Source organism: Octopus bimaculoides, chromosome 9, assembly GCF_001194135.2.
Source record: "Octopus bimaculoides isolate UCB-OBI-ISO-001 chromosome 9, ASM119413v2, whole genome shotgun sequence".
Taxonomy (NCBI): Eukaryota; Metazoa; Mollusca; class Cephalopoda; order Octopoda; family Octopodidae; genus Octopus; species Octopus bimaculoides.
The window spans coordinates 31,422,216-31,433,323 of NC_068989.1; the positions used below are offsets into that span (position 1 = coordinate 31,422,216).

Sequence of the window (11,108 nt, forward strand, 5' to 3'; positions counted from 1 at the left end):
TGTGTGTGTGTGTGTGTGTGTGTGTGTGTGTGTGTGTGTGTGTGCATATATATTCAACATGTAAAACTGTTAATCCAAACATGTTCTTTCTTTCTCCATTTTCTTTCCGCATTCCTTTCTGTCAAAGAGCATCGGCTTGAAGTGTCAAAGACTTTTCCATTTTTCCTGACCATCAAACTAATACACCTTGTTTGTCATTCCCTCACCTGTTTCTGTCTTCTGTTTTTGTTTATTTGAACCATGTAGAATGAACCTATAGGTTGACTGTAAGATTAAGAATGTAGTCTATAGCATATGATGTACTGAGGAACGGTGCAGAAACGAGACAACAACCTATATTGGGAGTCAGCACTTATCATAGGGAGCAGATAGGCGAACACTGATGGGAGCTTAGAGAGGAGAAAAGCTCATCAGTGCTCTACCAATATGCTCAATTAGAACATAGAGGTTTGGTTAATAACATAGATGTTAAGATATTATCAATGCATAGAACAGGTATGACAGATTACATAAGTGACACACATAGTAATAAACAGACAGAGCCTCAACAGAAAATATGAATGGAACAATAACACTCCACTACCACACTATGCAGCATGATGACTAAAGAGAGAATGGGAGAAAAAAAAGACATGGATACAAACAGTATAATACATAAACCAATATAGCTCAATGGTGGAGGTGTGGTTACTTCAGTGTCAGTCATCCAATATGTTGTCAAAAATAACATTATGGTGTAGTAGATGTCTTTTGGTAATTCTGTTGAGGTATGTATATATGATTTTTTTAGAGACTGTACACTAAAATAGGTTTTTGTTCTCTCTCCAGACTAAATAGTATTATAAGGTAGGTGTTGTCTTGAACATCAACAACACCTTTTAACAGTCAATCATATGGGTTACTATAATCAGCATTAGTATGTGAGAGAAAAGTTTGTGTTAGTTTAGAAGAACTGGGTTTAATGCAATTTTCTGAAAAAAATATTTTGTTTGTAATTACCCTTGGAATTAAATAGTTACTCCAATAATGAATTTATTTTATCAATAATTTAACTTATTAAGTCAACAAGTTTGTTTCTCTTACCTGGTTACCCCATTTCCAATGTGGACCTCGTTTTACACGAACTCCAGGTTTCAAGTTGTCAAGAAATTCCTTCGAACAGCCCACTGCATAAAAAAAGAAAAAGACTTTCTGTAAAAAGTTATCTTATCTATGAAGTGATGTACAAATATAGTAAAAATATTATAGCAGTGTACACAAAAATAGCAGTAGCACAATTCAAAGCAGGCTCCAACTGAGCCTACTTTCTAACCTGAATTGTGGCCAAATCTACAGGCATACTAATTAGCCAATGAGGAATCCTCTTTGCTGTTGTTACTTGCTAAGAATAGCAGCCAAATTCCCTCAAGCCAAAGCTTACAATCTTGGAAATAACACATACGAGGGGGTACCCAAAAGTAACCAGAAATGTTCTCTGTGGGACAAACTCAATGATCTGGGAACAAAATTTGCTTAGGGTGTGCAAGCTCGGCTTCAAATATTTTTACAAACAAAGCTGATTTTTCTCAATCTTAATATAAAAAAAAGCAGAGGTATAAATAATAATATGGAAAAGTAATGCTTCAAATCACTCCAAAAAATTTTCTATACTTGTTTTCATGTACATGCATTACAGCACAGTGTGTCAGATGATGTTGCATCAGTGTGGTTCGGAGTTAGTTCTTCAAATATCAAAATGCAACAGACACAAGCTTGCAACATAATGACGTAGCACTTTTGGAAGACTGGGGATTTTGTAAACAAAGTTCAATGCATCAGTGACCATGGCAACCATAGATCCAACTTCTTTGAGGATAAGGTCCAGAGAGTGGTTTCCACGGTGTAAAAAATATGTACCAGGAAACATGCATTTTAATCTCTTTTGTATGCCTGAAATATTTCCACTCATGGTATATGTGCCATCAAAGGCAAAAGCAGCATAATTTTGACAATTTTGTACGTGTATTTTGTTTAAAGGAGGCCTGTTAACTGAGGTCACTGGTTTACTGACCTTTTTTGGAAGATAATATTAGGTGGTTCTAGACACAGTTATTTTGCCAATGAGCTTGAAAAGTCTTCCACTTGTAAGACCTGGTTTTTTTACAGCTTCATGCTTAATCTGTGACTGAGAACGTTGAGAAATAGCCTGCAACTGACCCTTGTCAACTCTCTTACATATCTTCATAGAAGCTGTAACAATTTTTTTCTCAGTTTGGTGATATCTTCCATTTATTTTAGATATTTCTAACATTGATTTACCTTTTGCAAGTTTAAAAGTAATAACAAATTTCTCCAAAGCAGTTAAGTCACATTTACCACCCATAATTACATGATTATCAAACCATTTGTTAATAATTTGGAACACTGAAAGTCGTGGAAATCATGTAAATGGTCATGGTTTGTTTACAATTGCACAAAACCTCATGTTTTTTTACACATCACATATATGTAACTGTTACTATCATCGTGGAAATTTCGTTGAATTCCAACATGTAGTTTTTAAACAAATGTTACATTGTTAATTATTTGAAAGACAGTGCATACACACACACACATGTATATATATATATATATATATATATATATATATATATATATATATAGGAAGAATTCACAAAAAAAAACAACACACAAAGACAGGTTGTGGAGAAAACAAATAGTTGTATTAGTATAATGCTCGGGAATTGAAAAAGTCTTTAACATTTCGAGCCTACGCTCTTCCACAGAAAGAAACAAGTAGAGAAAAAAAAATGTGTGCATACATACATATATACATACATACATACATACATACAATGGGCTTCATTTCCATCAACTAAATCCACTGTCAAGGCTTTGGTCAGCCTGAGGCTATAGTAGAAGACACTTGCCCAAGTTGCCACACAGAGGGATTGAATCCAGAACCGTGTAGTTGGGAGGTTCCAGTCGTAGTACTGCAGCTATGGTGGGGTACCACTTTAATTTATTTTCTTTTGGTTTTGTTGTCACTTTATGGCTGGAAGTTGATCTATGGTTGAGTTGGTAGCAGCTGATCTCCCCTGGCTGACTGGTCCAGTATTATTGTTAGTTTAGTGAATGTTTTCTTGTTTAATGTTTCAGTAGAAGTCCCTTTTATATTTCCAATTACTTTAGGCAGGCAGTTGAACAGCTGAGGACTTCTTAATATCAGACTGGTACAATAAAGTGATTTTGCTCGTGATTTCATAGGTAGTATATCTGGTGATATATCACACACTGTGTTGGAGCGAGAGAGAAGGACATTTGTTGCCAGGTCTTCTTGGATGAAGATCATTATTTCTCCATGTTTCCATATTCTGTTGTCAGTTCTGAGTAGTACAAAACCTGACAGATATACTTCTGCATCCGATATACCTGGAGTCAGGTGCATTTCACTTAGTGCTTCACATATTTTCTTTTCTTACTGTACAAGGTCTTTCTCGCTGTGCAAGGTCTGTACATTTGACGTTATTATTGAATTGTGTTTGTGGGTTAATGACAACAATGGCATGGTTGTGCACTAGGGTAATTAACAGTGCTTGGTGTTGTGTGAGAGCTAGAAGTTTTTTTAATAATTTCTTTTGCCAGATTCAACATGGCTAAATAAAAATTTTCTTGTTTTGGGAGGGGTTGTTGAGGTATGGTTGCACTGTTGAATATGGTTATAGTTATTTGGTTTGCAGCTGTGATTTTACTATTGTACCTAGTAGATATCTGGGTGACTTCTGGGTTTCGGTGAAAGTCTGGACCAACACTGCCTCTGTAAGGGATGTTTCTACTGTGTATTTGGTGGTAGTTTAGCATCATGCTTTTACTATTGCATTGAGTCCCTGGAAGATGAGTGATGGGATAATCACACTTCAGACATAATCTTTCATTTTAGGGGTAGCAACAGATTTTAGGATTCCGGGTTACATGTGTGGCAGTTATTAAGTGTGATTTAGCATTTAGTAGTAGTGGTAGTGTTGTAAGACGTGTGGTTTGGTGTTGGCTGGTATTGCTTGTACAAATTGGTAATTTTCTCCCAGGTAAATGGGTGAAGCTACAGTCACTGTGTATGCATAGTCTCTCACATTGAGAATAGTGGCATATTTGGGGGTTTTGTGTGTTCATAATTTTACTTTATTTACAGATGGCAGATTTATCATGGAGCTGTCAGGTATACATTCAGACTGAAGTGAACAATGGGTGTGAGGGAGAAAGGAGTGGTTCTTTAGTATTTGGTGTAGTAGTAGTGGTAATGGTAGTAGCAGCCGAATAGAATGATAATGGTAATGATGGATCTCTTGTGTTGTTCTGAGAAAAACTTTGAGTGGCCTGACTGTGGATAAGAGCTAGAGACTGTTGTTTAATGGAACATCAATTGTTCTCATATTGAGGAGTGGCTTCCAGTGTTGATATATATTTATAATGGAATGGAAGGTTTATGATACCTGTGGAGTATCTCCTTTTCCCATTATAATTTTTTTTTGTAGCTTCAAGGATCTGGAACATGAAGAAGTTCACAAGCAGAGTATGGTTCAATAACTGTTTATTTACGGAGTTCTCGTTCATGTGGTTCACTTTTAGAGACCATCTTTATGGCAGTGTGTAGTTAGTTATAGCTCTGTACACGTGAGGTTCATTACCTTTGGAGATAAGCATGTGGAGTTAGAGCAGGACAAGGGTCCGCTGTGACTGCGGCTTTGCAGTGTTTCTCAGTGTAAGCATGAGAAGGAAAGAGAGGGAGAACATCTTATTCTCCTACTTAAATACTGGTTGCCGGCGAGAGCCTCGTCGTCTCACACATGGCAAATGGTTGCAGGCAAGATTTCGTTCTTGTCTCAGACATGGTAATAGCTACTGGTGAGACCTTGGGTTCTTGTGCCTCACTACAAGGGCTTCCCCCTGAGAATGCTAGTGTGAAATTAGAATGACTGGAGCAGGCACAAGTAAAGAGCAAAGATGGTAACCGATTGCAAACAGCAAGATGTGGTACAAAATGTGTTAAGTCAAGAGAAAATAATTACAAGTAATATAAAAAAGGGCATGCACAAAATTTTTGACAAAGTTCAATGGCAAAGCATTGGAATTGTTTAGCACATGAGCAAACAATTGCCTGTCATAGGGAAAAGGGTTGTTAGATGTAAATAGTTCTGGTGAGTTTTTTGGGCCAATGCACAGTGCGGCCTGTCTTGGTGACATAAAGTTTGTTTGTGTTAGTTTGTGGCGACGAAGGTGGGGGTGTAGGTGATGGTGTGGTCAAAGGTGCATGAGCAAGTGGATGTGTAGGTGGTTGTAAAGGATCAAAAGTGGGCGTGGCTGGGGTGTCATCGAAGGGTGTGGACACCTCAAAATGTGCCCTTTTTAGTCTGTCGACTGACACAGTCTCTGCCCGACTATTGATGCTGAGACTAAAAGTTTTGGGTGTGCACGATAGCACACGAAATGAACCTTTATAAAGAGAAACGAGCAGTCCTCTGACAGAATCATCCCGAACAAAACATGAGTCCATTTGTCAATGTCTGGTGGGATGTGAGAGGGAATAGACGGGTCACTCGGATGCTTGGGTGGAAGACTCGAGAAATACGAGTGAAGTCTGGTGATATACGATGTTGGATCAGGATGCAATGAATTGTCTGGTGCCAACATTGTACCAGGGGGTGCCAGGGTGGTACCATAAAGGAGTTCAGCAGAGGAGAAACCTAAGCCTGTTTAACAGCAGTGCGACCACCAAGAAGACCGATAGGCAGGAATTCTGTCCAAGACTGCAGATCAGGAGTGGCATGTAGAGCGGCCTTCAGTTGCCTGTGAAAACGTTCAACTATCCCGTTGTACAAATGTGATGAACACCTAGGATTTGTGATAATTCACGAAATAAAGAAGCTTCGATCTGGCGTCCACAATCAGTGATTATTTTAGCTGGGACACCAAAGCAAGCAATCTAGTTAGAAACGAAAGCTCGAGCAACTGACTCAGCGGAAATGTCCATTATTGAAATGGCTTCAGGCCAATGAGAGAAACGATCAATGTATGTCAATATGTAAGAGAAACTGCGACTGACAGGCCATGGTCCAACCAGATCAATGTGGATATGGTGAAAGCGAGTCTCTGTCGGAGAAAACTGTCCAAGAGGAGTGCGAATGTGCTTGTGGATTTTATAACGCTGGCATTTCACACAAGAGCGTGCTCAAGTGGTGATCATGCAGTGCATATTAGGTCAGAAAAACTGAGCCGTAATAAGCTTCACCAAGGCAGCGATGCCAGGATGTGACAGTGAATGCAAGGTATCAAAAATGGAACGCTGGTGGTTCTCAGGTACAAACGGTCTGGAAGAACCAGTAGCTGTGTTACAAAGGATTGCGCCTTCAGCAGACGGAATTGGAAGATAGGAAAACTTGCAACAGGACAACTTGGTGGAAGTTAGATCTAATGTGTCCAGAGCTGGGTGATCCTGCGCAATGGCAGTTAAATCGATTGCAGCAGGAGATGAAAGAAAACACATAAGGAGACGAGAGAGTGCATCAGCAGGAACGTTCTCTGTTCTAGGTATATGCTGAATGTCACTCGTGAACTGGGAAATGTAGTCCAAGTGACGAAAAGCACGAGGCGAGTGTTTGTCCGATTTAGATGACAGACAAACATAAGAGGCTTGTGATCAGTATAAATCACAAAATCCTGGCCCTCGAGTTGATGTTGAAAATGACGAACCGACAGGTAGATCGCTAAGAGTTCATGATCAAACGTAATGTAACGACGTTCAGTTGACTTTAATCGACGAGAAAAAAATGCCAAAGGTTGATTTTGATTGTCGACGATATGTTGCAAAACAGCACCAACCGCAGAATCCGATGCATCAACTGTTAAAGGGAGATGAGCGTAAGGAACCGGATGTACACGCAAAGGAACAGAAGCTATTTCCTTCTTGATTGACGCAAAAGAAGATAATGCCTCAGCAGATAGAGTGATAGGAGAATTTTTTTTGTATTTGTTTTCAGTAGTTGAGTCAAGGGAAGTAACTTGTCTGCACATGTATGTATGAACCTCCTGTAAAAGTTGACAATTCCCAAGAAGTTATGCACTTGGCGTAAAGAAGTGGAATGTGAGATGCGTTGAATTGTATCAACTTAGGAGGAGAGAGGTCGGATACCATTACAGTCGATATAATGACCTAGGAATTCCAGGGAGGTCTGTCAGAAAACACACTTATTGGGGTTGATTCGCACACTATAGGTGTGAAGATGCCGAAAAAGTTGAGATAAGTGTTGGGGGTGATTTTCACGCGTGTCGCTAGCTATGAGCAAATCATTGACGTAAGCGAACACAAAGTCAAGTCCATGGACAACTTTGTCAATAAACCTCTGGAATGTGCTCATTGCATTCCGCAAACCGAAGCTCATAAACAGGAACTCAAAACTTCCAAAGGGGGTGATAACGGCAGTTTTGGGAATATCGTCAACGTTCATTGGAATTTGATGATTAGCTTGGATGAGGTCAACCTTGGAAAAAATAGTATAACCATGCAAGTTTGAAGAAAAATTTGGATAGCGATCGGGAACAGTGACTACATTCAAATGTCTGTAATCCCCCACCGGGCAAAAATCTGAATCCCATTTCTGTGCCAAATGTAGAGGAGATGCCCAAGGGCTGGTGGAAGGGCGATTGAGCATTTTTGAGCCGATCTGGAGCGAGTCGCCATGGATGTGAAAAGACGAGTAGTCCAGAAGTAGTGATAGAATGGCGAGTCGAGTGTGTGACGTTGACTGATTTGAAAGTTGGATCTACCAGATCTGGGAAAGAAGTCAAAAGAGAGTGGAACTGGTCACCCACCGTGGCAACAAAAAAATGACGGGCTGAAAACTGCATTAGTAGTAAACCGAGTAGGCATAAACAAAGACGTAGAATCGTCCATGAGTGTCTGTCGCCTGACATCTACTCTACTAATAAGTGAAAGTGGTTTAAGAAGTCCGTACCCAGAATGGGGTATGGTAGATCTGTTGTAACAAAAGCCCACCTAAAATCCCTTCGAAGGTTGAGATCTAGGTGTAATGAGACATGACTGTAAGTTTTTATCTGGGATAGATTCACCGTGTGCAGGTTAATGGCAGATTGCTTCAGCTTGTCTGAAGTAAGACGCAAAGGCCAAATAGAACAGTTGGATCCGGTGTCAACCACGAACGATTCGTTAGATATACGAACCTTAACAAAGAATGCACGATGAGATAAAAATTTGCAGGAAGAATTTGACATGCCCAAATCTTCTGTAACTAGTTTCCCAACAGCTTGAACGAACAGGGATGGATGCATCGACGGGCTTTGTCCTTAAATGTAGCATGGTACCAGTAGAGATTGGAAACCATTGGAGTAGAACTAGACAACCGTGACTTAGAATAACTTTTGCCGCAAGGACGATGAGAGCTGGCGTGTTCTCGCTTCAATGTGTCCATGTAACGTGCTAATGCATCGACTCTCTCCAAAATGTTGTCATGTGACGAGGGAGAAGACTTGGTGGTAGTAGAGGAAGCTACTATGGAGTCCAAACAGGTATGGTGAGGTGCGGGCTGCACAGTAAACTCTATCAACTTGTCCGCCATGGTGGCTATCTGATGTTGTTCTTGTCTCGTACATGGCTACTGGTGATATCTCGTTCAAAATGGCGTTGGCTTCTTGTGCCTCGCTACATACATATATATGTGTGTGTGTGTAAATATATATTAACTTAAAAGCTGCCCGATAGGGTGGGTTTTAAGCTATCTCCTATAAAACATTGGAAGCTCTCCTGTTTTCTGATTGCTCTAGTGATTCTGAATCCCTTCCTCTTCTCATCATGTTGGTTACATTGGAAGCTCTCCTAGATTCAGCTTGTTCAGATGTTTCTAATGTCCTTTCTCTCCTCTTGGTAAGAATATTTGATGCTCTCCTGGATGCAGCTTGTTCAGGAGTTTGAGATTCTCTAAGTATTTGCATATTCTTAGCATTTGAAGCTCTCCTGGCTGCCGTTTGATCTGGGTTTTCATTTGTACGGGACTTTCTTTTCCTTGTCGCATTATTGGCTCTTTTAATTGCAATCTGGTCCTCTGTTGGTGGAGATTTATTTTTATGTGGCATACTGCTGCCGTATGCGATAGGCAACAATAAATTACAGAAGAACTGAAAATTGATCACTGCATTTAAATATTGCGTTAATATCTAAGCCTACCTTTTAAAAGTTCAACGATAATTCTTCTCTCACCGCTTAATTTAAAGACAATTTGATGTACGTAGGTCCTTACTTTTCGTACAAATAATTATTTCTATTTCATGGGTAATTTTCGCTGGATTTTACAATTTATTTTAATTATTCCCAAATTTATTTCCTAGTTATAAAAATGGTTATATTAATATGCTAATACCTATGTAGTTACGTGCATACATACCTGTGGTGTGTATCACACTTAGTTGAAAGGAAGAGGTAAAAAGAGAAAAATGAAACTTGTTAAGCAGAAGTATAGTTGAAGTAAGAGGTAAAGCAGCAAAGAATAAGAAGTAAGAGGGAGTGAGAGAGAGAGAGAAAGAAAGAGAGGACATTGATAGTGTTGAGAGGTAAGAGAGATATACTGCGTTAAACGCAGGAGAAAGGTTAGAGGCAACGAGACATAGAGGAGGGAGGGGGAAGAGAGAAAGAGATTTAGAGAGATAGATTGAGTGAACGAAAGGAGTGGATAGAGAATGATAGTGAAATAGAATGAAGCTATTCTCAGAGAAAACGCTGGAAGACTTTTCATTTTCGATGATATATGATAAAGCCATTGTGATAGTTATTCTATGCTGGTTGAAAGGTATTTGTATAAAGCTTCATTGAAAAATATCAATTTTCCTGAAAGTTATGAGGTGGAAAATGCCAAGTTCTGTGAATTGTCCAAAACTCCTCTCCCTAACTCAGCAGGAAAATTTTTCCAACAAATCTTAACATACACTCAATCAACAGGATCTAAGCGATTATTTATGGAATTTATGAAGCAACAAAGTTGGTGGGGTATGCATCTGTAGTTATGCCCCTAATTATTCGATAGTTATTAAATGAAGTCACTATTTACAGATGCTTACCTTTTTAATGTTTTCCATGAAGTCTTCACAGGTACAGCTACTAAAAATTGTTATCGTACAAAAACATTTGTCACTAAAAATCATGTAAAAAAAATCACTGAAAACAATCACAGTGATGAAAACTTAGAAATCAAAAATTTCAGGATTGCAGGTCCTGATTTGGCCTGGAATATTTTTTATTTACTCATGGAGTTGACCTGATTCGAAAATGGTATGATATGTTTGGCTATGCTATCTAGGAATAAAGTTGAAAACACTGACATTCGCATTTATTACATTAGATATTTGAATATGCAAGAGTTAAGGAATGGAGTAGATAAGATCTGGAAGCATATGTAGCCCAGATGTTATCTACTCCGTTCCTCAACTCCTGTATTTTTATTCACATATCCAGCAACCTTGGTTGCCTCCTGTGAAATATATATATATATATATAATAATAATAATAATAATATTAGGGACAAAATCCAAAATTACAGGTAAAAACTCAATTAAAATCAATTTATAAAAGATTAAAATTAAATTGAGCTTTATAGATGAAATATATATAAAATATATAGTTTTAGGGAAAATAACCAAGTTTCAAGAACTCATCGATGAAAATCCACTATCACATATAGAAAAATTAACAATTAAAAGCACAGTAAATGAGTATAATATAAAGCAAAGTAAATATCATAACATAAATATAATAAAATGATTACACGTGTTTCATAACTAATTTTCAAGTAGAAAGGAAATTTAAATCGATTAAAATCAATTGAAATTATCGAAAATAAATTCTATTCAAAAATATAGCTAATCGTCAGATCGTAAGTAGAACAATAATTAGATACATATATCTCAACCAAGAATAAGTAGCAAATGAATTAATATGAAATACTTATTTTATAAAGATAGAAAAATTATTAAAAATATCAAAATATCAAAATAATAACCATTCAATAATCCTCCCTTCATCCATTATAATAACATGTATATTATATACAAAAAACAGCTTACATAAA

The 11,108-nt window shown here is 38.0% G+C and overlaps 1 protein-coding gene across 1 annotated transcript in view; it reads right to left on the reverse strand.

Moving 5' to 3' along the window:
* Nucleotides 1–11,108, reverse strand: part of LOC106875589 (uncharacterized) — a 135,876-nt gene that overhangs the window by 116,009 nt on the left and 8,759 nt on the right. The window contains exon 2 of the mRNA XM_052970902.1: nt 1,084–1,166. Within this exon, the coding sequence (XP_052826862.1) occupies nt 1,084–1,166 (83 nt within the window). The remainder of the gene's footprint in view (nt 1–1,083; nt 1,167–11,108) is intronic.